General features: G+C 37.4%; 1 protein-coding gene across 2 annotated transcripts in view; it reads left to right on the top strand.

Annotated features, from left to right (window-relative positions):
• The window catches only part of VAV3 (vav guanine nucleotide exchange factor 3), a 164,861-nt gene that overhangs the window by 104,286 nt on the left and 33,130 nt on the right, over positions 1–27,445 (top strand). For both annotated transcript variants that reach the window (XM_065842557.2, XM_071810350.1), the window contains exons 18-19: positions 2,400–2,422; positions 5,509–5,554. In XM_065842557.2, coding sequence (XP_065698629.1) covers positions 2,400–2,422; positions 5,509–5,554 — 69 coding nt within the window. The remainder of the gene's footprint in view (positions 1–2,399; positions 2,423–5,508; positions 5,555–27,445) is intronic.

The following is a 27,445-nucleotide window of genomic DNA, read 5'->3' on the forward strand; positions in this document are numbered from 1 at the left end:
TTTATTTACTCTCTGTTTACTTAGCATGTAAATCCAGCTGCTCTGTTGCATCCCTGAGGAGCAGCTTAGTCCCATTTTCTGATCTGTGCTCCCTCACTTATCAAGGCCAGCTGCTGCTCCTGTTGCTTTTGTAGTAAAATGTAATTATCAAAATGTGACCCAATGGTATCACGGCCTCAGTGAAAAAATAAACAAAAAGACCTAAAAATTGCACTGAACTCTGGCAGTAAAAGTAGCTTGCTGTCAGAACCAAGCACTCACTCGCTCCATTGTTTCGTTGGCACATTGATGATGAGCAGGATCTTGAATTAAAATTGCCATGTGTAAAATATTTGTGAGTAGATATTTTTTGAAAAATAGAAATAAATAGAAATGAGTTATTCTGCTTTTGTACTTGTGTAAAATTTGGGAAAAAAGATCTCTCATAAAGAAGCAATTCACATAATTCAATACAGAATATTCTGAAATGCAGGTATATTTAAATTGTAATGAAATAAGACAAGCATACATCTTATCTTTTGGATAGTCGTTTATGTGGAAATACAGATATTGAATATTTTTCTGTTCCTGAAGTGTTAATAGTCAAGTCAGAAATGGCATTTCAGTCCATCAGTGTTGGCAAAGGTTGAGCTTGCTTTTTTTTTTTTCCTATGTATTGAGAAACAACTACCCTGCTTCAAGTAATTTGCTTTATGCAGATTACCAGGGGTATTTCTTACCTTCCTGTGTAGTGAATTTTTGAATCTAATTATTGAAAGTTAATCAATGAGTTTCTTATTTATTACAAAAAGTGTTGGGATGCTGCAATGATCAAATGGAACTCATTCGTCTAATTAGGATGTTTCATAGAGGTAAAAATAATATTCAACAGCAACAATTAAAAATCAGATTCATTCATTTCCAGTGGAGGATAGAGTGACATTTCTACTTCAGTTTTTTGATAAGAGATCAGAATTAAATAAGGCCATTTAAAAAAAGAAAAAACCTAAGTCTGGATTTGAAGTTTTGGCCCACACTGCAAGACTTATCTAAATGATTTCGCTCCCTTTGAAGTCATTTGTGATGCTGAGATGAAACATTCAAAAAAGGTGATTTTATTCAGATTTTGGCAAAAACTCTGAAAGGTGTTATCAAATTGTGAAACTAAATACCAAAATGATATTGGATTTCAGCAGCACCTAGACAACCAATGACTTCAGACTCCTTAGCAAACCCCAGTTTTCTACCTCATCTCCTCCTTTGGGGTCGGTTTATTTTTCTGCTCTCCACTCGCTATACAAATGCAAATTAATACCTTTGGAAAAGTTGTAATCATAAAAGTGGTTTTTTTGTGGATGACAAGACAATGCATCCTTGGTTCACAGTATGAGAGAGGAACTGGTGCCTGAAAGTGTACGTGAGAAAAGAGCTCTGCAGGGTGAACAGGCCCAGGGCCCTCAGCTGGCGTGCTTGGTCTCGGCATGCTTTATCACCTTTGCATGAAGTGCTAGAAAACCAAAGATACTTTTTTTCCCACACTTTACTGCTTGCTTTTTTTTTTTTTTTTTTTTTTAAGCAGAACACAATCTACTTGCAATTTAAACTTTGTAGCTGATTAACTGTGAATATGGCTTACTGTTTACAAGATTTTACAGTAAAAGTTTTCAAATGTGAAGAAGTACAGACCAGGTGTATGCAGTTTGTGCTTTGCCTCAGCAGCGTGTGCAGTCCTGGAGAGTGCACATGGGTAAATATAGCTGTGTGTCCTTTGATAAGGCACTGAACGAAAATCTAGAGTACACTCAAATACCTGTTATCAGAGTAGACATTAGAAGAAAAATGTTAAAAAAAGAATTCTCCTTTTTGTGGCTGTTGTGTGGTGGTGTGTGTGCAAAACTGTTATTGTCTTGATGCAGCTTGATCACCTCTGAATGGCTTCAGAGTCTGTGGTATACTAATGTAATGCTGGATTGAATTTAATGACACAAAATATAGAAAATTTCTCCTATCTCAATATACATTGGCATGCTATGAAAAGACAGGGATAAGGCATAAACTTGACTTGCAATGAGGAACATAGCTTTTGAATTCCCAATGAGTCAATATTTGTCAAGTACTTTTGAAACGCAGTAAAAGCTGGTGAAGTTGAGTGGGGTGGGTTGCGGTGCGGTTGCAGGCGGTGCAGCGGCACTGGCAGTGCGGAGCGTTCCCAGCTTGGCAGGACCAGTGGGCGGGGAGCGGAGCGCAGCAACAGGGTTTGCACAACAGGACCGGGCACAGCCCTGGGCGGCTCCAGGTATCAGGTAGCAAAAGAACACAGCAGGGCTTTCTGTAATGCAACACAGTACAGACTGAGATTGCTATATAGGAAGTGTACAGTTTATGGTTAACAATAATGCCAATTTTTACTTATGTTTCAGAACACGGGACCCTGAAACACGAGGTAAGGATTTGTTTTCCTTTGCATGTGATGTTTGTTTTGTTGGTGACATAAGAGCTCCTTATTTACTTTTTGCATGTGCTGTGTGCAACAGGTATGTTTTTCTTCTGCATTTAACAACATATTTTTTTTAGAGTGGTGAAAGTAGAAGTTGTCTAAGAAAGAAAATATTAATGATTAGATATAAATGTATTCTGTTCAAAATGTGAATCAGTTTTCAGTTAAAATGGCTCAATGCTGAGGGCACTGGAAGGGTTGGAGATGTGTTTTTTAAGTTACAGATAAAAAACATACATTGCTTCACAACTGATGTCTAGGTCCTTGCTGATCCTAGACCAAATCTGGCAGTAGAGTTAAAAGTGTGGTTGTTTTTTTTTTTTTTTTTAACATTAGCAAGTCCTGCTGGAATAACATGCTAGTGTACCAGTCTCTGCCACACCAGGCTACTGGGTGATGAAGGATTTGCAGGGTCGTGTTTGCCTTTTCATGCAAAAAGACTTTAGTTGCAGAGCTATCTAGTGGTTATGGAGTTTGTATAATGTGAGGAGAATGGTAAGATGGGCCCTGTACGGAGGAGCTGTTGTGGGGCACGTAGTATCTTGCTGTCAGCCCAAGGAGACTGCAGGCTGCTCTGGGCTGTTTTCTTGCCAGCTCCTTGTGCCTTTCCAGTGAAGTTTAGAAGGGTGTGAGAATTGGGTTTTGACTGCCAGCTCTGGCAAAAGAGAAACATCACTTTAGACGTAGAGCACAATAGTTTCTAGCATCTATTTTAGACCAGAAGTTTGTGATAATGTGCCTGCTTCAATGACATGCTGGTTGTCAACAATGCAGGAGCACGTATTTTACTTCTCTCTGTAAGCACGTCTGTGTTTGATGCTGTCACTGAAATGGGTAATGGCATCACAAGGATGTTACTGGTGCAGGGGAGCCATGTGCAGGGCTGACCACCTCTGTGATCTCTGATGTCTGGGCTGTTTTGGTGTTACTGTGACTGCAGATTGTGGTGTGGTCGGATGTAGGAGCCCTGGCACCCTTGGGTGGATGCAGCACTGGGCGAGGATGGGGCTACTGGGACTGTGGCACCACAGACCCCTGAAGGGGCACAGGTGCTGCCACCAGCCCACTCTCTTCACTGCTCACTAAGCCCTGCCTCCTGCCACGGGCTGCCCAGTTCTTCATACCTCTGCCTGGAAACACCCACAGAGTAAGCACACTCTCAAAGATGGAAACTACAGCAAGGTCCGTTTGCCCAGCACTCTTCCAGTGCTACAGCTGACAGGCAGTACTGAGAGCCATGAACTGATTGCTTACTGGGCCTTGCAGTTGAGGTTGCCAGATTAAGTAAAGCTGTGTTGAGCATACGCTGGCTGGACAAAGAAAATATGTATATACTACTTGTATGTAATCCCTTCAGCTTCTCACTCCCCAACTTGGTTCATAAATCTTTTTTGTGAAGAAAAAATGACTGCCTTGCTGCACCTATTGATTTGCTATTGACTACTGAGTTGATCCAAAATGTCAGGATTGCCTTCATTTATACCAAGACTTATTTAAGTACCTGCTTTATTTCTCTCTGTAGAAGGAAACTTGAGCATAGATGAGGATCTGTCATTTCCATAAATGTGGATTTGGATTTTACACCAGTAATGTAATAAAATCCACTGGTACTGCAATTTAAGAGTATTGATCATGTTTTCCTACAGCTCAAGAATTATTTCCTTAAAATAGTTTTCCATGCAGTCCTTTGGGGGTGTATGGTTGTCACAGAATTTGTTGTTGTTGTTGTGTTTTTTTTTTTTTAATTTCAGTTGAACATTTCTGCATCTTCCTTCGTGCCTGCTTTTCCCACCCCTTCTCCTTTCCCTCTCTTGTGCAAATCTGAAGTTACTCACTACTCTGTGTCAATCCTGACCAGCAATACAGCTGATAAGTGTATCGTTTTTCGTTTTTGTGTTTTTGGGGTTTTTTTAATGAATACAATTGAGCCTCTTGTTCTTATTCAGTAATATTACCTTTATTGTAGCAGCAGTTTTAAATTTTTCTGCTTTCCACTGCAGATGAAACAAAGCTTGGAACCTTTCTTTAATTAGAATTATGGGGTGCAGAAAGAATATGTCCAAACACTCCATAGAGTTTGAAAGCTGTTTTTAAACCAAGCTTTTCATTTTGCCAGCTTGCTAGAAGGCTTAGTAATTTGATTGTGCCTCGGGGTAGTGCTTTCTGGCTTGCCTCGGTGTGTGTCCTGCATCAGCTTATATCAAGTGCAAGTAAATCGGAGCAACCTAATTGTTCCCTTTGTTATGCAACATGCTTTTCTCTGCTTGATTTGATTGAAAAATAAATAAACGCATGAACCTTCATGCAAGCTACCAGTTAAAACAAGTTTGCAAAAGAAGATCAGTAGTTCACAGATGTGTGTTGTTTCACATTGATCTCTGGGATCCACATTAGGTGTCTTGGAGTATAAAATTCATTTAAAAAACTAAAGAAAAAGTCTCAGTCATGACAGGGAATTTCTGATTTCACACAGCTCTGGTTCAGCCAAATTTAAAAGAAAGAGGGAGGAGAGTTACTAAATAAATATAAGTGCTTGCCCAGAAAGTAAGGAATGTAAGAGTTGGATAGGAAATTCTAGCTTGCTTAAGTACAAGTAGGAGTAGTAAAAGCCTCTACCTTACTAAAGCAATGCAAACAACTTTGGTAATTTGTGTTTGTGGACATTATCTGGGACAGATAATGCCAAACTTTGTTTTTCTTCCATTTTTTTTTTTTTCCCAGCTATTCCTAAATGATTGAAAACAATTTTTTTCTTGGTATCAGATGTTGATGTATGAGTAGACCTTCAATGGACTAAGAGTATTTTGAGCCTAGTGTGAGAAAAAATGCGATACATGAAAAAACTATCTACGTTATTAAGAAAATTTTTTTAAAGTGTGATCTTTCTACAAGATAAAGATAATTGTGATGGTTGGGGGAAATAATTTAAGAAAACGAGCTTTTCCTAGCAGATTGTGGGAATGAAAGGAGTGCAATGTACCTACATGAAAACATGTTTATTCATATCCTTGATTTCTATTTTTACTATGCAGAAACGAACAAATGGAATTAGAAGAAACTCTAGACACGTGGACCCAGGTTTGTCATGACTTTTTAATAGTTAAACATAAAAAAGAGTGAAAAAGCTGTAACTCACTTCATCAAGTTGCATTATGAACACTTGTTATACACACAATGTGAATAATTTTATTGTTAAATTTGTGAAGGTCTAAAGTGATTGCTCTCTTTGTGATTTCAAAGATAAGGTCAGCTGATAAGGTAAACTTTTTCTCTCCTTAACTTTTTTTTTTTTTTTTTTTTTTTTTTTTTTTAAAGCAGCGCTTCAGTTCTACTTGAACAGAAAAATGCCTCTGGGCATTTCGGTTTACATGACCTGCCATATTTTACTCTGCAGTTTTAAAAGAAATAACTAAGTGATGAAAAGGAGACAGTTGCTTATAAAGCTTAGGTTCTGATCTGCAAAGTTGTGGGTATTCCCAACTCTTTTAACTGTAGTGGTGCTCATTGCTTAGCTGTATTTAATGAACTGTTACTCTAAAAATCATAAAACAATTGCACTCTTATGTAGAATTTCAAAGTGATTTTATTCTTCCTCTTAGTATATAGTAGATACTTTTGTAGAGTCATGTCAACAGCAGCCCTTAGTAGGATTAAATACTTGCTTATAGACTGTGTATTCAAGTGGATGAACGTTTCCTCTGGAGACCCATAATGCGTCTATATAAAATACTCAATGGTTTTCAGTGTAACTGTGTGATATTTTTAGTGTCATTTTTTTACACTAATTACATTTCTGTCCTTTATGTTTCTTGTATAGTTTAATTACTGGAGATTTGTTATGCAGATATTATTTGGACTAAAATTAAGCTGTGGATTATTAAGTATTTCTAGATGTGGACACCTGAGAATAGTTGGAGTCAAACATTAAACAGTATAGCAATTCTATACACCACATTACAGCCTGGCAGAGCTAAGCACTTTTTGAAAAGTAGGAATGCTGGTTGTGCCACTAGCATTGCAGCTGCCTTGGCTCTGAAATTCTAAATGTTGTAACTAGCTGAAGCAGACCACACCTTTCTTACTCACGTACCTTTGACATGTTTTGGAACACGTATCATCGCTTTGTTCCCTCTAGCAAAAGAAAAATTGCTTAATGATACTCCTCAATTGTTCTGTGTATTGTTGACTGAATTTATTAAAGAAAAAAAAGAAAAGTGTAACTCTGAAAATTAATACAGTCAGAGGGGGAAACATCAAGAATATCAAATAAGGCAGAAGGGGATGAGAATACTTAGAATACTTCTTCCAAGTGGGACTGTTTGAGTTCTTCCTATTCAGTGGTATATGTTACAGTGAAGTGTAATGTGTGCTTGCAGAATAGTCCTTTTAGGTCTGGATCTTTAAACCTAGGTGTCTCATGTAGATTCCTAAAAGGTTAAGTAATTTAGCTTTGAGAACGTTTTGAGTATACTGGTGGCTTTACGTACTGTTGAATCTGATAGAAGTATTTACGTCATCTTTATATACAAGAATACTTTAAAATTCATTTTTATTGAAGACCGAGTACCATTCAAATCACCAGAGTTGTCCTTGAATTAAATAGATATTTAAAAGCTGTATGAAACCAATGCCCAAAATATGGTTCTGTCCCCAACCCCACCCCCCGCCATTTACCTGCACAGTTCTTTGAGTTGTTGGGGTAGTCTTACTGAGTAAAGTTCACGGTCCCCATTATATTTTTGAAAGCCAGTAGAAATGCAGAACATCTACATGTTTTGTTTAGATCCCTTTTTTAGAGATACTGTTGCAGAAGACTGTCTTATAGAATTGCTTCTGACATTTTATTAAATAAATATTTTTTTAAAAAATTGCGTACTAACATGTTCTGTATGTATACTTCGTCAGTTTTCAAATGAAGTCAGCTTTTCCTATTTGCATTTTGTCAGCAGATGCATTCTGAGTCCTGCTGTAACTTGGTGGAGATAACATTTAAAGACATGAATATCTTGGTAAACTCTTGGCATCTCTTTTGCCTATTCTAGGTAATGTGGCTCCTCAGATTGCACATTGCCTTGAGAGACAGAAGATGCTGTCCAGAGAGCAATATTTGTAAGGGATCAGTTATTTCAGGCATACATTACTGCATTGATCCTAAGAACTTTTCAAGAACATTGGCATATAAATCTCTGGAAATCCTAGCACCGTGGTGCTCTTTTTGCTGAGAGAGGTAGTTGGAGTCAGAGGTAACATTTAAATCTTAATGTGGTGTCATTAAAAAAAACAAACCAAACCAAACCAAAATTCTGCTGATGTATTTGTCTTTAGGATGTTTAATATGCTTCTGCTAGTTGTGTTGCATGTTGTGGTGCTGAAGCACCCGCAGTGTCTAAATATTGATGGGGATTAGTATTGGCAGTAAATACAATGATTTGAGCTGCAAATACTTTAGCACAAACTTTTCAACATCATGTTCTGTCTCGTCTCTTTGGCTATTTTAATAAAGAATAATGAATGTGGGAGGCATTGTGCTTGTCTTTTTATGCTTGTTAGAACCAAATTCAAGTTTTACTGGCACAATGTAGCCCTGAATGAAAAATCAAGTAAGCGTGATGAGAAGTACTGCAAATAGATGGATGCTCTAAACAAAACAATGTGAGGATGCTGGATTGAAGTATCTCTTGTCCTCTGCTGGTAAAGCTCATTGATGGAGGAACCTATTTAGCTGAAGCAGCCTAAAATCAAGAAGTTGTTCATGGCTATTTCATTTGATTTTGTTTGAAATTTGGTTAAAAGTTTTGACAGTGACTGTTTCACCCTCTAAGTTTGCTCCGTGCTGAATAAGAAAGAACAGTTGAAGGAAAAGTGATTAATGGATGACGAATTAGAGAAATTCCTGGGAAATATAACAGTCATGAGAAATGTGTGCAGAAAGTACACAAGCGAAGAACAAATTAGAAAGCAAAAGAAACTATGACTTTTTCTTCATGCTGTGTACTATGACTTCAGCCTGTGGTCCAGGTGCAGATAGCCTCCTGAATTGCTCCATCCACTAAGTTTTAACGGGGGACAGGTTTTAGATAAGCTTTCTTTGGATTAATCATCAGATAATAAAAACCATTAAAAGAATAAACCTGTAAATTATCTGCAACTATAAACCCAGGAAAAACTAGAATTTACATGTTACTGTGAAACAACATGTTTCTTCTTAAATGTATTTGAGAACTGATTAGATCTGTGTCAGTTTTTGCCTATAGTGATGATTATATAATGTTTCTTTCCTTGTGTAAGGAATGTCATGAAAACTTTCATGCAGGTGTTTAATTTTTAGCATATGAATTGTGCTATTGACTTAGGTGACAAATGGAGCATTCATACATATATTCATAAGCATAAATTAAGACTGTATGTTTTCTTGAAAGATGATGTAATCCCATCATTGTTTTTAATATAAATAATTTTGTATGTCTTTTAATAAGAGTAAGAATTATTTTCTTTCTCTTTCTCAGCTATTGGAATAATACAGTGTATGTTTGCTATCTTTTTTATTTTTTTAAGAGTGTAAAGAGTCTAAATGTAATATATTCACAGCTTGGTGATTTTATAACTAGCTCTACCCTAAACACTTCTGCTAATATAAACATCGGAACTTTAATCTCTAAAAGTGTGAAAGTATATTTCATATCAGAGGGATAAACTTAGTAAAAATAGAAGACTAGAAACCTTATATTCAAGATTCATTGCAGATTCAACTCAAAATTTGATCTGTGAAAGAATGTCATTGAGCATGTTCTGACTTCTTAAATAGCTGATCTCTTTATAAGCATGGATTAAAGTTTATGAAAACCTTAGTTCTGAACTGAAAGACAGAACCTACAGGTTTTTTCCCTTCAAAAATCATAAGATATTGACTGGGTTTTCTTGGGAGGCTGTAATGTTAACAGGTGCTGTAAGCAATTAAATGGCTTGGACAAAACTGTTTTTCAGCCTTGAATTCAAAGTTCAAACAGTAATTTTAAAAAGAGGTGTTTGTATTTCTGGTTGGTGTCTGGTCCATACTTTGTGAAGCAATCCTGTAATATTCATTTTACACAGATTATAAAGAAAACAATCTGAAGAAAATAACTGGGATTATGGCCTCAAGTATATATGTTTAAAAAAAATATGTGTAGGGAGAAGTACAGTATTTGAGATATGTGTGTTTAATTAGATATAGTGGGGAAACGAGCTACTATGTGCTTGATATTTTGTTGAAATTTGATTGTATAATCTTTTATCTACGTTGTGGCATTGCTATGTGTTTGATTACTTAGCAATGAAACAATATTCAGTTGTTTGTGTATTGTGCTAGTGATTGCATCTTGTCTTCATAGTAAAAATTAGATGGTAGTGTAATATTGACAGTTTAACCTCCTTTTTCAGTGAAGAATGAGGTATATCGGACTGTGAGATACTTCAGCAAATGCTGACACAGTGTGCTCTGTGATGTGCAAGTCTAACTGCGATTTCCACTTCAGTGCCATTCCAACCATATGCCCAGCCAAAAGCAAAATCTGGCCCAAATTCAAATGCTGGGGTACTGTAGCCTGCATATAGTTCTTTGTGGTTGTTATACATAAAACTACTGTCTTTCAGTGAGAATTTAAAGCATATGTCTCATTTAATTGTCATATGAACTATCTGGGCAAGTCCTTGGTAGTCCTGATTGACTGTTGCCTTTCTCATTTAGCCCAGTATAGACAATAGCCATTTTCTTGGATAAGAAGATACAATCTTCTGCAACATGAAGCCCAGTGCTGAAAAACTACTATTCAGGAATTTTTCTCTATTTCAGCAGTGGGGTCAGCTACCTGTGGCTGGATTGATCTCTGGTGGTCCATTACTACCTGACTGTCAATATCATTGTTGAGAACAAGAATTCATCTTGGTTTTAAGCCACAGAAAAAGGTCTACCAAAAATGGAAAGTCCTCTTTCAATTGTTTTTGTCTCTCCTTTCTGACTGAGTAGAGGAAACCATTAAAGGCCAGTTGTTTCTGCATCTTTCCTCAGGACCTTGCTCAGAGCCCCACAGGCTTATTTCTTTCTCTGTTAAATATCTATGAAAAACTTCTGGGGGAGTTGATGTGACAGCATGGCCTGAATTACTAGAGTATGCATAAAACGTTCTTTTCAGCTTTAGATGATGTTTACATCTAATGTAATGAGCTGGTCTAAATGAATATGTACATGAAGGAGCAGCTGACTGTTAATCAGGGAAAGCCTGAAGGAATACTGGAGGGAGGAGAAATGTTTCACAAAACTTCCTTTAGTGAAGAGTTTGGCACGTTTGAGGTCTTTCCCACTACTTACTGGAAATGGATAATCTAAGGATGTTACAGAAGTGACAGAAGATGAGGGAAAGGTGGAGGTGCTAAATGCCTCCTTGGCCTCAGTCTTTAATGGTCAGACTAGTTCTAGGTATCCAACCCCCTGAGCCAGAAGACAGGGATGTGGAACAGAATGAAACCCCAATAATCCAAGGGGAAATGGTTACTGACCTGCTACACCACTTGGACACCCACAAGTCTATGGGGCCAGATGGGATACACCCAAGGGTGCTGAGCGAGCTGGCGGAGGTGATCACTGAGCCACTTTCTATTATCTACCGGCAATCCTGGCTATAACTGCGGAGGTCTCAGTTGACTGAAAGTTAAGTAACATGATGCCCATCTACAAGAAGGGCCAGAAGGAGGATCTGGGGAACTACAGACCTGTCAGTCTAACTTCAGTGTCAGGAAAGGTCACGGAGCAGATCATTCTGAGTGACATCACATGGCACATATAAGAAAAACAAATGATCAGGCCCAGTCAATATGTATTTATGAAAGGCAGGTCCTGTTTGACCAACCTAATCTCCTTCTACAATAAGGTGACCCGTCTAGTTGACGAGGGAAAAGCTGTGGATGTTGTGTACTTAGGCTTCGGTAAGACCTTTCGACACCAAATCCCACAGCATTCTCCTGGAGAAGCTGATAGCTCACGGCTTGGACAGGTGTACTCTGCAATGGACAAAGAACTGGCTGGAGGGCTGGGCCCAAATGGTTGTGGTGAATGGAGTCAAATCCAGTTGGCAGATGGTCACGAGTGGTGATCCCCAGGGCTCAGTATTTGGGCCAGTTCTGTTTAATTTCGTTATCAATGGTGTGAATGAGGGAGTTGAGTGCACCCTCAGTAAGTTTGCAGACAACACCAAGTTGGGTGGGAGTGTTGGATGGGTTGGAGGGTAGGATGGCCATACAGAGGGATCTGGATGGGCTGGATCATTGGGCTGAGGTCAGTTTTATGAGGTTCAACAAGGCCAAGTGCTGGGTCCTGCACTTGAGTCACAACATTTCAGGCAGTGCTACATGATCAGGGAAGAGTGGCTGGAAAGCTGCCTGGCATAGAGGGATCTGGGGGTGCTGATTGACAGCTGGCTGAATATGAGCCAACAGTGTGCCCAGCATCCTGGCTTGTATCAGGAATAGTCTGGCCAGCAGGACTCAGGAAGCGGTCATCCCCCTGTACTCAGCACTGGTGAGACCGTACCTTGAATACTATGTTCAGTTTTGGGTCCCTCACTACAAGAAAGACATTGAAATACTAGAGAGAGTGCAGAGGAGGTGACGAAGCTGGTGAGGGGTCTGGAGCACAAGTTTGATGAGGAGCAGCTGAGGGAACTGGGGCTGTTCATCCTGGAGAAAAGGAGGCTGAGGGGAGACCTTATCACTATCTACAACTATCTGAAAGGAGGTTGTAGCATGGAGGGTGTTGGTCTCTTCTTCCAAGTAGCAAGTGACAGGACAAGGGGAAATTGCCTCAAGTTGTGCCAAGGGAGGTTCAGATTGGATATTAGGAAAAAATTCCTCATGGAAGGGGTTGTTGGGAATTGGAACAGGCTGCCCAGGGAAGTGGTAGAGTCACCATCCCTGGAGGTGTTTAAAAGGTGTTTAGACAAGGGACACGGTTTAGTGCTAGAGTTAGGTTATGGTTGGACTTGATCTTGAAGTAATTCTGTGATTCTATGAATTTCGTAGTAGTAAAACGTTCATCACATCTTGCCACCAACCAGGAGACTTGGAGACTTGCTGCATACAAACTAACTAGGATGACCTGCTTGTTGAAGTCTTTTTAATTTAGTTTTTGCTGTTTCCTGTAATAGATAAGAATGCAGTTCATGGCTTAAAAAGTACAGCTTTTATGGCTTAAACAAAGCAAGAGAGATAAATTACTATTTTAGAGACTTGAAGGGACTCAAACATCTATTTCTCTTGGAAGTGTGTCTAATAATTAACAACCATAACAAAGTATATATAGTTTTGAGTGCTTTACCTAGAAATAATTACGTAATGTTTGTGGAGTATTAGATTTGCTGAGTTGCTAAAGACTGCTCTACATGGTAATGTCTTAAGCTACAGAACTAAAGCCGAGCTTTGATTATGCATATATAGAACACATACGCTTTACTTTTGAGGGGTTTATTGGGTTATGGATGCTTTTTCCTTCCCTACACAGCATCTTAACATTGTTGTTCATGGTGCTTATGAAGAATACAGTGCATGTCTCTAGGAATCTGTGTGATCCAGGTGAATTGCAGGCAAGAACTGGTTTAACAGGGCAGTAAGGAGCACGCGTACTGCAGAAGGAAGGCTCTTGAGCAGGTAGAGGCAATATTGCTTGCTGACGTGCTGTATAATTCTGAATGTTCTGGAGTCCTTCAGAGACTTGGATGGCAGCTGTAACCTGACCAGCTCCTAGTATTAATAGACATGTTTTGACATGTTTTACATCACGTGTCTGGGACAGTGTTGGCGTTTCAGACCAGAGTTGCCATGTTCTTAGGAGCAGTTAATGGTACAGCTTCATCCAGGTGGACCTCAGCAACAGTGAATTCAGAGAGACACTGAATTGTGTCATCTCATTTGTGAGATCAAATTAATTTGTCACACATATTTATTAAAAATACATATTACATTCAGGATAGTTCCCCCCCCCCCCCCGCCCCGCGCTTCTTTTTTCTTTTTACTGCAGCAGTAACACTGTGTGCTGAGCTATTGTTCCTTCCCAAAATAGTGAATTCATCTTTGTTGTGATACAAGAAAGAACATGTCTAATGTTTTGTACCAAGAAATTTTCCACTAATGCATTTCTGGAAGGCGAACCAGAGTTTTGTCTTCCAATGAAGCATTTCAAATGTAGTTTAATGATTTTTATTTGGGTTGTTGTATTTTAAATTAAAATTATTTTAAAATTAAAATAATTTTTAAATTCCTGTTAGGGAGGGGTGTTTTGAAAAGTGCCTGTCCCTTTGGCATCTCAGCAGTGAGCTAACATTCAGAGAAGAACATAGCCTTTAGCCTTTTCTTTTAATTAAACATCAGAAGACCCAGATGCCAAAGGGTGAAATATATTTATTTTGTCAAACTCTTTCATCCTAGTCTGGTTGGATTGCAAGATTAGTTAGTAGTGGAGTAATTTAGGCTCTTTTGTCTTATTAGATGTGTTTTTGGGACTGTCTGTATCTTGAGCAACCAACATTTTATTTTTCTTCTTAGAGAAATAATGGTCTTTGATACATGCTCAGTGTGTATTAGCATATTTTTTAAGGTGGGGTGGGTTAAAAATCCCACAGTATCTTCCTATTTTCCTTCATAAAAAAACTCTCAACATGGACTGTTCTAAGCAAAACATACCTGTTTACGGGTAACTATAAATACAAGGGAGTTTGCAGGCAGGAAAAATGAAAATATTAAGGTAGAAGTGGACAAAAGGGGCATACAAGTGTGATCAATAAAACAAAAAAATACTGTTCTGCTTTTTACACACAAAAAATAGAACAGTACTGTTAAAAAAAAGAAAAAAGGAAAGGCATGTGCAGAAATCATATGGTCCAAAGTTGCCTTTAGTTACCATGGCACATAGAAGGGAATTGCATAGTATTTTCCTGAGGTTTATTGGGATTTAAGAATCTCTTATTCATCTTCAAAAGGAATATTGCATTTACTCACCTATTTTCATATCTGATTTTAATCTTCAGTGTATTGTCATTCTCAGAAAGCAAAACAAAGATAATAAGGCAATGAATGATTAAAAATAGTCAAAAGTTACTGAATTTTAACAGTAGTCTAAAGCATATGATTTCTTTTTTTTGTGGCTCACTCATTTAACTAAATCAGTATTTGATCACTACTTCAAAGTAATTCTCACACAAAGAATTTGGGAAACATTGTAAAACTGAATGCAGCCATCCCATGGGAGAAAAAAGACTGCTGGAAATTCACAGCAGAGAAGCTCCCAGAACTGCCTCTGCCTGAGGAGGGTTTTACAGCTTGGTAAAAGGGGCTGCAGGCAAGAGCCTGAGAAACCGATGCTGCTTTTTCAGGAGAGTTTTTAATCTGCTCACCTCTTTGAGCTTCCCAGAGAAGAGAACAGTGAGGCTGAAGCAGCCAGCCCAGCACCCCTGCTTCAACAGCAGCCAATTAAATGGGTGCTTGAGGATAGAATATGGGGTGAGATGTTGTGGTACTTCCCCCAGTACCTTGTGTTTTTGTTTCTTAGCTCTTAGTTTTTCTTCCACATATTTTCTTTACCACTTCTTGAGACAATCTAAAATCTTGGTGCTCACAACGTCCTTTAGCTGTTACTTTCATCATTGGTTTTGTGAATGAAATACTACTTCTGGTTTGTTTTAAACCTGATGCCTTTTAGTTTGCTGCCTCTTATTTTTGAATCAAGAAAGTGAATATAAATGAAGAATTCATTCTTCTCTGGCCACTATCTCTATGCCACTTGTGAGTTCTCTCTGTCATATCCCCTCTAGTCATCTCTTAGCCTGAAAAACCTTTGTCTGCCTAATTCTCCTTATGCAGAAGCTTTTATATATGTCTGTTTTTATGGTAGGATTTACCAGTCTGCCTCATACAATCATCAGATACCTGTGTTGTGACATCCACTGCTTACAGCTGAGCTTCTTTAAAATATTGCTTTCGAACTTCACCTCCTGCTTCTGTGGTACTGAGGCTTTTTTAAGAAATAGGTTGCAGATCGTAATGAAACAACTTGGCAAGTTCAGATTTGGTGTTTTCACATAGTGACAGGTTAAAAATTTGATCTGATTTTTTTTTTTTTCTTTTTCAGTAGAATCAATTCATGCAACACAGTTATTTTAACACTTTGATGTGATTTACCCAGGAAAAACATAAGGTACCTTTATAAGGGATTGAGGTAAATCACTTGAGCTCAGCCCTTATTGCTGCTCTTGCTGACCTGCAGATAAAAAGAAAACATGTTCAGTCTTGCACCTTCTGTGACTTGCATTTCTTAAACTTTAGTGTGTAACAGGGAATTAAATAGTAACTTCATTATCTGATACCTTGAAAACATGCCTCAGTCCCACTAACCTTAGAGATTATTCTTTAACCAGCCCAACTGGAATCGGAGATGTGGGGTGAGGAGAGAGCATGAGGCACTATGTCTTTTAGTTCAGATGATAAAGCAGCATGTTTACTGTTCTTGGATTTTTTCCTTAATTGGATTTGGCAGCAGCAAATTGCATGAAGTATGATACAAGTGCTGCATGGATGGTTCACAGCTTTCCTTCCAGAATAACAGCTGATCTCTGGCACTAGCAGTCATCTTGCAACCAGCAGTGATCATTTTAGTGCAGTGGATTACACTGAATGCCACAACATTAACAATTTCAATGTTTGAAATTTTTTTACTGTAAGACCCTCCAGATTGCCTGATAGTTTCCTCCTTCGCCCTTTTTTCAATTGATCACGGGGAGAAGAGAGGATAAATAAAGCAGATGGCTCTAAAAGGCAAGGAGTATGAGACATAATGGTGGAAACTTAAATCTCTGACTGCTCTTGTGCATTTTGTGCTGGTTTTGTTGTTTGTCTGTTTCTGGTGGTATTGATTTAAATCCTGTAATTGTACATCGCTCTGCATGTGGCTCTGGCATTTGAGAAACATCGAATGATCAACTAATCTCAAAGAGCTGGTGCTGGGATTTGAGTGCGTAATGGTATTCTTTGTCCAGACAGTATTTTTGGGAGAAAGAACCAACTCTGGGTGTTCTGCTGGTGTCAGTTTGATCTCTGGTGATTCTTTGATGTAACTGCAGTCTGTTGCCACAAGGTGTGGTGCTTTCTCCCACCCAGGCGTTCCTTCACTGCCCTTTCTTTTGAATCTAATGATCATCCAGTCACAGGACTTAGTCACTTCAGTGAGATAATGGAAATCTGGTCATGGAAGGCAGTGGTGGTGGCAGTGACAAGGAAATAAGTGTTTTCTTTCTGATTGGGTTGCTGAAGCTGCACCAGCTCAGTCCTGAGGCTGCACAGTCAGTGGGGATACAACAGAATACACTAATCCTGGACTAAATGAAACATCAGTTTATGTCCTTTATTGCTTTCAGGTATTGCTTATATCCTAGCAAATTACCCACTGTTTTCTGGAGAGGATAATCCACATTGAGACTGGAAAGCAGAAATAGGAGAACCTTCCCTATTGGGAAGATGCATATATGAGAGTTTTCTTGTGAAGGAGAGAAAGAAACAAAAAGATTTTAAGATGGAGCCTGATTATTATGGTAGGATAGATATGTTGACAGGGGACCAATAACCTCTTGATTTTAAAAAAAAGTTCAAGTGATCATGGATGATTTTATTGTATGTTTTCATTGTTATCTTTAAAACAACACCCTTTTACTGCCTACTCAACTTGCGATCCATCTTCAGGTGGACTTATTTATATGTAAACATAGAAAATTAAGCCATTTAATTTTTTAAACAGTTATTAAAATTTGTACTCAAAATTAAAAATATTTTTCTTTGATAAAAAGGGAGTAAGTTTGCGGCAACTTTAGTGTATCAGAGTAGTACATAATTTCTGACTGCTAGAAAAGAAAGGGTAACTTCTAAATGAAGACAGTGAGGTCAGATATGTAAGATACATAGGTTTTTGTACTCACTGGGTACTTCAAACGTGGTCTGAATGTTTGTGTATAGATATGTCAACTGAATGAGGCTAGGAATACTACAAATTTGTGGAAAAACTGGAGATATCACAAACTATTACGCCTTTTGGATTTCCTAGAAGTTGTTTTCACAGGTAGTTAGTGCTTCAAATGTGCGAAGTATGCGGCATAAAATCAGAATCACAAGTGTGTATTATTTGGAGATATACAATTTCAACTACATTGCAGTAACCACAAAATATGTACTCATTCTGTTTTACTTTTATAACACAAATTTTTTGTAGTGAAGGCAAGTTTTGTTCTATTTTTGTTCTTATTTTCTTTTGTTCCAAAGAAAATAACTTATTTGCTATAAACTATACAAACCAGAAATCAGTAGCCATACTTTTTGAAAGGAGGCTTGTTTCAGCCAAAACAACAGTGTCTTTTCATTGCTTAATATAATGCCGTAATTTGGGTGACATTCGTCTACAGATGTTTCTATGCAAAGAAGGTCTATATCAGCCTGAAATGTTTTTGGATGTAGATTAAGAACTGTCAGTTAAGAAGTAAGAGGTACCTGCTGTAATCAGGGTAAAGGGCACAGAAAATAAAAATTGCTTGAAGAGGAAGATCTCAAGAGTGTTTAACTTAAAAAAATTAAGGAATATGTAGCATTATGAAGAGGGTGCATGCAGGCAAGATTATTCTGTCATTTGCTGCAACCTGCCTGCTTTGCCAGGCATCAGCTACTTCCCCACCACATTGTGTAATAAGTTAAAATTTCCAGAGAATTTGCTTCTTTTAAGTAGCAGCAGTGGAGAATAAGGCCATTTATCTTAGAGACAGATGTTATGAGTCAATACTGAGCACAAAGACATTGCATGAAAGATAATTAAATTTTCATTTTTGCAATGCTTGATGATTAAAATCTCAGCAGGCTGTCAGCAATGCATATTTCTAAATTTTGTTTGGGACTCGTGAAAGATTCTAAGTGGTATAAGTGTGCATTTTCATGGGTTGCATTGTGCACAGTTACCATCCTGCTGCCCGTGATTATTATTTTGGTGTACAGTATCTGTACACTCAAGTGTACAGAGTAGTCAGGATGACTAATTCCATTTGTGCTGAGTAGACTTGTTGAAAGGCAGGGTTGCCTTCTGTCATGCTATGCATTCAGGTACTCTGCAGGTGAGATTTGACTAGTGTATTCTTGCTGCAGTATATTTATTTTTCAGAAAGGACAAAGTTTGTGTGTTTATACTCAATTGATCAGGTTCTTTTCAAAATTATTCAATCTGTGAATGCTTAACAGAAAAATGCCTGGGTCATGTACAAGATGCATGGCATTTCACAGTATTAAATTCAGTTTCAAAGGGGAGGCTCTTGTTCTTAAGCCTTTTTCCTTTTACTACTTGCTGCAGAATCATCATCCCTGGGCAAGCAAAAAGTAGTATTAAAAATATAGCTTGAAGTAATTACTTCTGTGGAATAATGGATTTTTATCTTCTAAGATTCGTGCCTGTTTTTCAGAGCCTTTTACTGTATATAATCTACTACTCTCTGGTCACACCTCTGTAGCTCATCTATAGTATCTGCCCAACATAAGTTGTTAGCTCCTCAGGGCAGGTACTTGTTTGAACAAATACACATTTTAGAATGCCATGGCTGTCTATGGCACCACATTAAAAGATGTGATAATTAACATTGGTTAATTTTCATACCTTGTGCCTGTATAAAAAGCAATGCCTCATGTACCATGCTTTTTAATTCATATGCCAAAACTCTGTTTTACTCAGTTTTAAAGAAAATAGTGAAGCTTCTTAGCTTTGAGACATTATTTTTTAAATTTATATCCCCAGTCCTCCCAATGAACTACACTGAAATGATGAGATTTCATTACTTTGTCAAATCAATGAAAACATTATTTTTGAAACCTGGATATTCTTTGTTCACATAATCAGATGTTTAACACACAGCCATTTCTAATATTTGTTCCAAGTGCTGAGATTCTTCTCAACCTAGACAGTTCCAAAATCCCTTACTCTCTCAAAAACAGCTGTTTATGTCACTACAAGTAGGGACTGGTAGCCTGCACAAACTTGTGTTTCTTAAAATTTTGACTTCAAAAGAGTCCTTAAGACTTGTTTGGATGAAGACTTACTATGAAAGGGAAACCAAGGTCTGTCAGCAAAAGTAAAATAATTTTCACTCTCATTTATCATGAAATATATGTGGCTGTGACTGTTATAAAGCCAGTGACCTTCCTTGCTCTCTTCTGGCTTTTTTCAGTGCAGTCTGGGAGAAAGCCCTCTTTTTTGAGGGTGGACAGACTGCAGGCATCAAAGTTTTAAATACCAAGTAACTGGTTTTAAGTATAAATAATAAGACATGTTGTTGCATATGAAATTTCTATCATTTTAAACATCCTTTCTTGCTTTTGCAATCCACAGTTATCCATGTAAGACATGTCCAGGTTTTCTAAATTATTGTGCTAAAGTTTGTGTCAAGCTAAAAAAAAAAAAAAAAAAAAAAGTACAGCTGAAAAACAATCCTTCCCTTTATTGCTGCAGTTACATATGAATGTACAAAAGCCAATATATGTATTTTAAGAGAAGACTGAGTGTTTGAATGTTTGTGCAAACAGGAATGGGTTGACATTTGTGTGTCAGTAGGTGCTTTCTGCAGTATACTTAATTTTCAGATTGTTTGTTCTCCATTGTAATGTTTTGTCCCCTGACTTCCCCAAATCCTTCACAGTTTCTTTTCCTTCTGTTCTATTTTGAAAAACAAAAAATAAATTTAAACCTGAGGAGTTAATCTTTTAGAACTGTCAGCAGAATGACCCTTAAGGGCATGAGAGAGAAATTATCATTGGTCATCTAAATAATGATAGGTTCATTCATTTCCAAAGAGGCAGCCCTTGTGGCTTTCTCTTAGTGTTAAATGCAAGGCTGTTCAGAAGCATTTTTGCAGTGCCTGTTTTTTCTTGCACAGAAACAAGCTTCCAGATTCCTTAAAATGAATGTCATGATGTGCCAAATGTCCCTGCTTAGGAGTTCAGTAAGAAAATACCTTCTGTTGGAGTTATTGTTCTAAATAAAAATTAAATTCTGAAAATTCAGTTTGGATTCTGAATTTTCTTAGCTAAGTTGCTTATTTCTGATCAAAATAAATGCTAGCTGTATTTATAGGACCACTAAGCTAAGCACTGAGTTTGGCCTTGACTTGGATGACCTGAAAACTTAAAGCTGTTACTGAGATGGGACTCTCTGCATCAGTGAGTGTCCATGTTCACATGCTGCTAATTTTACTAATGCTGCTTATCTTGTCACTAAGCATAAAGAGAGAGTTATCTTCAAATGTCCTTGCCGAAAAAGCGTTTGAGTGAAGTCAAATACTGATAGTCAGATGACGAGAAGGTATCTGTCTATACATTGTTACTTAAGAAAACAAAGCTACTGCAATATATTAAAAAAAAAAAAAAATAAAAAAATCTGTGTAGAAATATTTCTGAAGTCACACGATTTGAAAAATGCAACCATGTAAATTGAATAACATAACTAGACTTGTTTTTCTTGTAATGAACTCCTGCTATGATCTGCAATGTAGTTCCAAGTTTTGTGTGGATCTTATTTGGAAAATGGAGATACAGATACTTATTAGGGGGCTTTTTGCTAATGATCAGGTCTACAAAACCTGAAGAAGCAAAAGGGCTTCCTGAGTTGTGGTGTTTTTCTGTTTCTGATAACAAGTTGTTGATCAGACTGTTAGCAGACAGATTTTTTCCTCCCACACTCCTTCATTTTATTTGATGGTTGACCATTTTTGCAGAGGTCTCTGCCAAGAATACAGTTTATATATACAGCATTGAAGAGAAAGGGTGGAAAAATTGAGTCTTTGAATAATTAGAGAAGATTTGGCAGATAGCAGAGGACTGGAGGGAACCCCAAACGCTGCTTCAAGAAGGTTTTTGAGGATGTATAGCAGCAGGAAAAGTTGAGGGAAGACAATCACAGAAAGCAGGGCTAGGACTATTAAAAAAAAATTCTTCAGTAGTTTTATTTGTCCCATAGGATGATAGTGTTTGTATCTTCTGTTTCTGTGGAAGTGGGTGAGAAATGTGAGTGTTCATGAGATGTGGTTTGGAGTATATTACAAACTGGCAATTGGAATTATGAAATAGTGAAGATTCTTGCTCCCCCCTGGTGCTTTTGAGTTCTCTGTTTATGGAAGAAAGCCCTGCTATGGCTGCTCTGCTTATATACATTTGTAAGCAGAAATTAAACGCTTAGTTGAGTAAGGCTCATGGTAACTGTTAAATGTTTTATTAATCAGCTTTCAGAAGTTTTTTGACTTTTTTGAATCAAGTAACAAACTCAGGGGTTGTGGTTAGTCATATGAAAAATATTGAGACTTTATTGAACACTACTCAAAACCAAAACAACTAAAGAGATGACAAGTGAAACATTCAGAAGTGATTCTTAGGCACTGTCAGCATTTCAGTCATATTGTCTGAATGTAAAGCTTATAAGCAATATCCAAAATTAGAACTTTAAATTATGAAATACAAAAATAATGACTTAAGACTAGGAGAATTACAAGTTCAATTAAAATGTATTATTTGAGGTATGTCTATGTACACATTAATTGTATTACTTTTCTCCAGTAGTAATTATTTAAATCATTGCTATGCTGAAGAGTGCACTTAAAAGACTGTGCTGGCATGTTCCATGTATATGAGTTGTGTAATTTCTGTCATAAGTACTTGGCCTAAAAGTAAAAAGCCCAATGTATTTTCTTTGATGTCATTAATAGACAGCCCTAGAAATGGAGTTTTTTTGGTAAGTGATTATGTAGCCTTGGTTTTCTCTTGTGTCCTCACTGACTGAAAAGTCCTTCTAGACAAGCTTTGCCTTTGACAGAAACTGTACAAAGCTGTTGACTTTCACTGGTTGTGGAGACACTGATTAGGAATTAAGAAGTAGGTCTATTGATAAATGCAAGAGAGAAGAATCCAGTTTACTGTAATTCTTAACAAAATCATTAGGAACAGGAATTTTAAACACTGAAGCTAGGTGAGCTGAAGAATATACAGCAAATGCCACAGGACTTTGTTTTCATATAGTCTATGCTCACAATAGAGCTTTCCTTCAACTAACTTTAATAATAGTATTGGACTAAAATGTTGCCAGAAAAGGTGGCAAAGCTGCTGTTTGCTTGTCAAGGTTGTTTAGATTGAGGGTATAACTGTCCACCTGCTCTTCACACTGCTGTCCTCGTCAACCCATCTGTTTTTCGTCTCTGTCTTAACTCCTTGTTGTTTTTATTTCAATACAAAGTCTCCTTTGCCTGTGTGTCTTTAGTTTATGCTGCTAAAATGATTCAGAACACTGTGGGTCACTGCCGAGACATTTAATCCAATGAGTCAATGAGATACTGGTGTGGGTTACTTTCCCCTCATTTCTGTGCTGGAGGGTGAAGATGACTGGAGATGGACCTACTCTGAGATTTGAGATGTAGCATCTCTTCTGGTCTTTGCTATGGAAGGCTTATCAGTCACTCAATGTCAGTCTGTTCCTTAGCAGAGCTGTATGCCCTATTTTATGTAGTTACAAAAATAGAAACCGGAAAGGCTTAAGGCAAGTTCGGAGTGTCCAAACAGACACCCAAAATGCTATTTCAGTGAAGGAAAGGACAGATTCAGTGAGACTTTGTGTCATTTCCTATAGGAAAGGCACCTGTCATTGTGTTGAGATTCTGGAAACATTAAGATGTGGCCTTGTCAGACAGTCTAAAATTCTGTTTCAGATTCAAAGCCTCATGAAGTCAGGAGGCTTTCTTCCATTATGTTAGTGATTTTTGGATCAGGTTATAAATATCTGTGATGAGGCTATATTTTCACTAGAGAAAAAGAAAGTGTTCCTTCAAGACTCATATTAACTAGGAATGGTGTTTAATGCAGGGACAGCTGGTTCACATCTTGGTGGTAATGGTATATAGTATGTCCACAAATTCACTTTCCAGCTTTGGTCTCCTATACTCTATGTCGTTATTTTGTATGCTAAAATGATCCCTGTCCAAAGTGTAAACTGCATTCCATGTTGTTTGGAAATAACAGATGCCTGAATCAATTTTGTCAGATAGAGGTCATCATAGGGCAGGTATTATGCATGTTGTTAGCAAAAAAAATAACATTTTTGAATCACTGCATGAAACTCTGAGGGTCATTCAGTACCATTCGTAAATGCTGAGCTGCTGTGAGGAATAAAAATAGTTTATATGTTCTCGTAATTTCGTATATAATGGGTATTCTAACTGTACTATGTCTGCATTATTATATTACAGCAAGTACTCAGGATTCTTAATGAGTGTTTTTGTGATGAATCTTTGTGCCAATTAAGAATGAAATTTCAAGATAGACAAGGAAAATTTTCTAGATCTTGTCTGTCTGAACTTCAGTAAAGCAGTTGCTATGCTACCTTGGAGGAATTGATCTGTTTTGAGAGGAGGCTAAAGGAACTTGGCTCATTTAGCCTAGCAAAATGAAGGTTAAAAAGGGTATGATTGCTCTCTATAACTACATTATGAAAATAAATGCAGACAAGGAAAAGCGCTATTCAGACTGCTGCCTCTAGGTGGGTATAAGTTCATAATGAAATAATTTACACTGGAAAGTAGAAGAAGATTCTAAGTGCTCAGAAATTAAAATTCTAAAATCAACAGTAAGAACAAACAAATTAGTTTTAGAATAAGCTGATAGGCTTGCTAAACAGCTGAAAGATTGTATGAACTGGTTCCTGAGATAACGATGGATGGGACTTGATCCATCACGCCCCGGTGTACTTTGTGTAGGTCAGGAGGTAAAGGGCTGACTATATTCTGTCCAATTAAATGTACACCATCTCAATGTTAATTTGCTAAATGGTTTCTTAGCTCCTGTTATCAAGTCTGTAGTTATATGGTAGAAAGAAAGTTGACTATTCTGTTTGGAGCTCTTTGACTCTTTACCTCAATTTTTTAACTTCTCTGTACTCCATTTATTTCTTCTGTGCCTAATGGTGATGTAAGGGAAGTTCTGTGGGAGGACACTTATCCGTGGAAAAATAGCTATTCCAGAATAGTATGTGCTTGTTTCTGATACATTCAAAGATTTCATTTAGTCTTTTGCTTCTGGAAAAAATGATTTAAAAAAAAAAAATTTAAAATCATGTAACAGGGACAGGTCCTTTTGATGTTATTTTCCTACGACGAGTAAAACACGGTAGTTGCACATGCATTGCTTCTATATCTTTGATCAATATAGGCTGTCTACCCATGTCAGGTATTGCTGGTATTGAATGTATTCTCTGTGACTCAGACACTTGTGTTGTTGGAGTGTGAATTTATCCTCAGTTCTTGTACTTTGAGGTACAAAGTACTTTTCAGAATCTGAGTAAATTCTAACATGTGGTTAAATAATTAGCACCAGAAAATAATTTCCTTTCTTTATACATGCGTCTTTCATCAGTGACCTTGAAGCTAGCACACAGTATCATTAGTAAAGTAGATGACTGACAGTAATACAACCTTTAATGAAATCACAATGGTGTTCTTATTGCAATGTATGGGAATCCTAGCCATGTATCCAAGATGCTGGTTTATGTAGGTCTGGTGCTAGTGTGAATACATCATGCTAGGCATTGTGTATTCATGGCAAAAACAGTGCTGAACACAAGGAACTCCTAGGTAGACCAGAGATGATGGTTGGAAAAAAGTAGGTAGTAAAATTACAGTAGAAGAATATGATTGTTGGTTACCATACTAGAGAGCATCTTTGGCACATTGATGCTATAGCTGTCACAATTTCTGTAGGCATTGTGGCAAAGAAGTTTTAAGAAGGGATCCGAAGCAAGATAATGAACTCTGTTAAGACTAAGACCCTAACCCAAAAAACTGTTTGAATGAATAGGATTATTTCTAGTGATGTCAAGAGGTCTTAGATCAGATCTCCCAATATTCTATCTGCCAAGGGAATTTTCTAAGAAAAATTCCTGTAGGATTTTACAGAATTAAGTATATTGAATTATACACACGTATTCTAAGCATGATATGTTTTAACATGATTATTTCTCTGTTACCTTTTGAATAATTCTGCTAGGTGACACATCATGTGGCTCCCCACCATGTTCTCTTCTCTGATTTTCAGAGATGCCAATAATCATAATTACCAGTGAAGAAGAAATAACTTATCTTACATGTGCTTATGATTAATAAATTCAGACATATAGTATCTTTAAAAAACCCCAGGATTTGCACTGAAAAGTGCATGAGAATATTTCTTTATTATCTTCTGATGAGATCAATGCAAAGGTGATTTTTAAGTATATTGTATTTGCACACCAAAAAAGTGATAAACTAAATCATCTGATACAAGGTTTCATAACATGAATATTTTTTGTGCATTTATTTCGACTTCCAAATATGTCTCTGAGTGCATGCTTACAGTTTTGACACATATACAGAGTTATTATGTATATTCTGTTGAGGGAATTTCCTTGCATTAGAACCAAGTTGTCAGCTTTGAGCAGGTATGCTTCCATTTGCCACACAATAAATACAACATTTACTGATGCTGAATCAGTATTTGAAAATGTGACAGCCTTCAGCTGAGAAATAAAGCAAAATCTAGTATTTACCTAAGTGGATTAATGGCTTTCTAAAATTAGGTGTTCATTTTAAGTGTCACAGATAACTTGAAGAAACAGGGAAAGTTACAGTGTCATTTGGGTTGAGTAACGTAAGAGCTGGTATTACTTTGCTTAACATTTTGTCAGCGCTTTGGATTAGTATTTATTCTTAAATACAGTGAGTAGTAATTATTGAAGGTGTTCTCTTTCATCTTTCATACAATTTAGAAGAGAACATGGGTAATTGTATTTCTTGCCACCTAAATTACAGTGGCCATTTTGCAATAGAAATAGGTCTTTTGTAGGCCTGTTGATCCTTTGTTGTTAGAATTAAGTTAATCATGATTCTCCAGCAAGAAACTGCTTGAATATGGCAGCCCAGCTACCTTGACTTTGCATGCTTTTACTCTTGTTTTTATTAATATACATTATTACAAAATCTTACTTAACCATAAATGTTCTGGATAAGATTATAAATGGATATGTTCACTTAATTGCGGTAATTTTTAACATCCCACGTGGAGTTAAAACCAGTGTGTACACACACGCAGGCATGTCGCAAGAAGAGCCAGAGGCCATGAATGCATTGCAAAGAGCAAATTTTATTTTAGTTACCTCTCTATTGGGGGATCTCCAAAGTAGCACCTAAGCTCCCAGCAGAGGTGACCCAAGTGGGGACACAGGCACTGGTCAGTTCAGCCGGGCTGGAAGATTGCTGAGGCTGCTGAGCTCGCCTGTATTTCAAGGCTTCAGGCAGGTGCAGCCTCTCGCTCTTTCTCACAACAAAGCAGGAATGTCAGACATAGTGATAAGGTGCCTAGAATTTCTCACAGGCCTATGCTATCTAACACAGAGATTCTACTCACTAAGCACATGAGATCAGTAAAACAATTAGTGTGATGTATGTGCCTTTTCTACAGACAGGTGCAAGTCACTTGAGCGTATTTACATTTAACTAGCCTCCTTGCCAGATCTTCCACTATATCCCCATACAACCAGGGAAATTATTTATAATTTTTTACTTAAAGATGTACGGAGAGTAATTGAAATAGTCTTTATTATGGAGTGGGTGGTACTTCACTTGATTTCCAGTATTATTATATAACAACATGCTCTTTTAGTGCAATACACTATGATTCTTTAAGTGCTGTTAAGAACATGAACCTTAAATTGATCCAGGCTTTGCTACATGTATCCAAAACCACTGTCTGTTGTTTGTGTGTGTTTGTTGTTTGTTTGTTTGTGTGTTTTGTTTTTTGGTTTTTTTTTTTTTTTTCAGAAGAAGAAAAAGGCTTACGAGAAGCCTAGAAGAATTGTCTCTTGGG

This window comes from Patagioenas fasciata, chromosome 6 (genome assembly GCF_037038585.1).
Source record: "Patagioenas fasciata isolate bPatFas1 chromosome 6, bPatFas1.hap1, whole genome shotgun sequence".
Taxonomy (NCBI): domain Eukaryota; kingdom Metazoa; phylum Chordata; class Aves; order Columbiformes; family Columbidae; genus Patagioenas; species Patagioenas fasciata.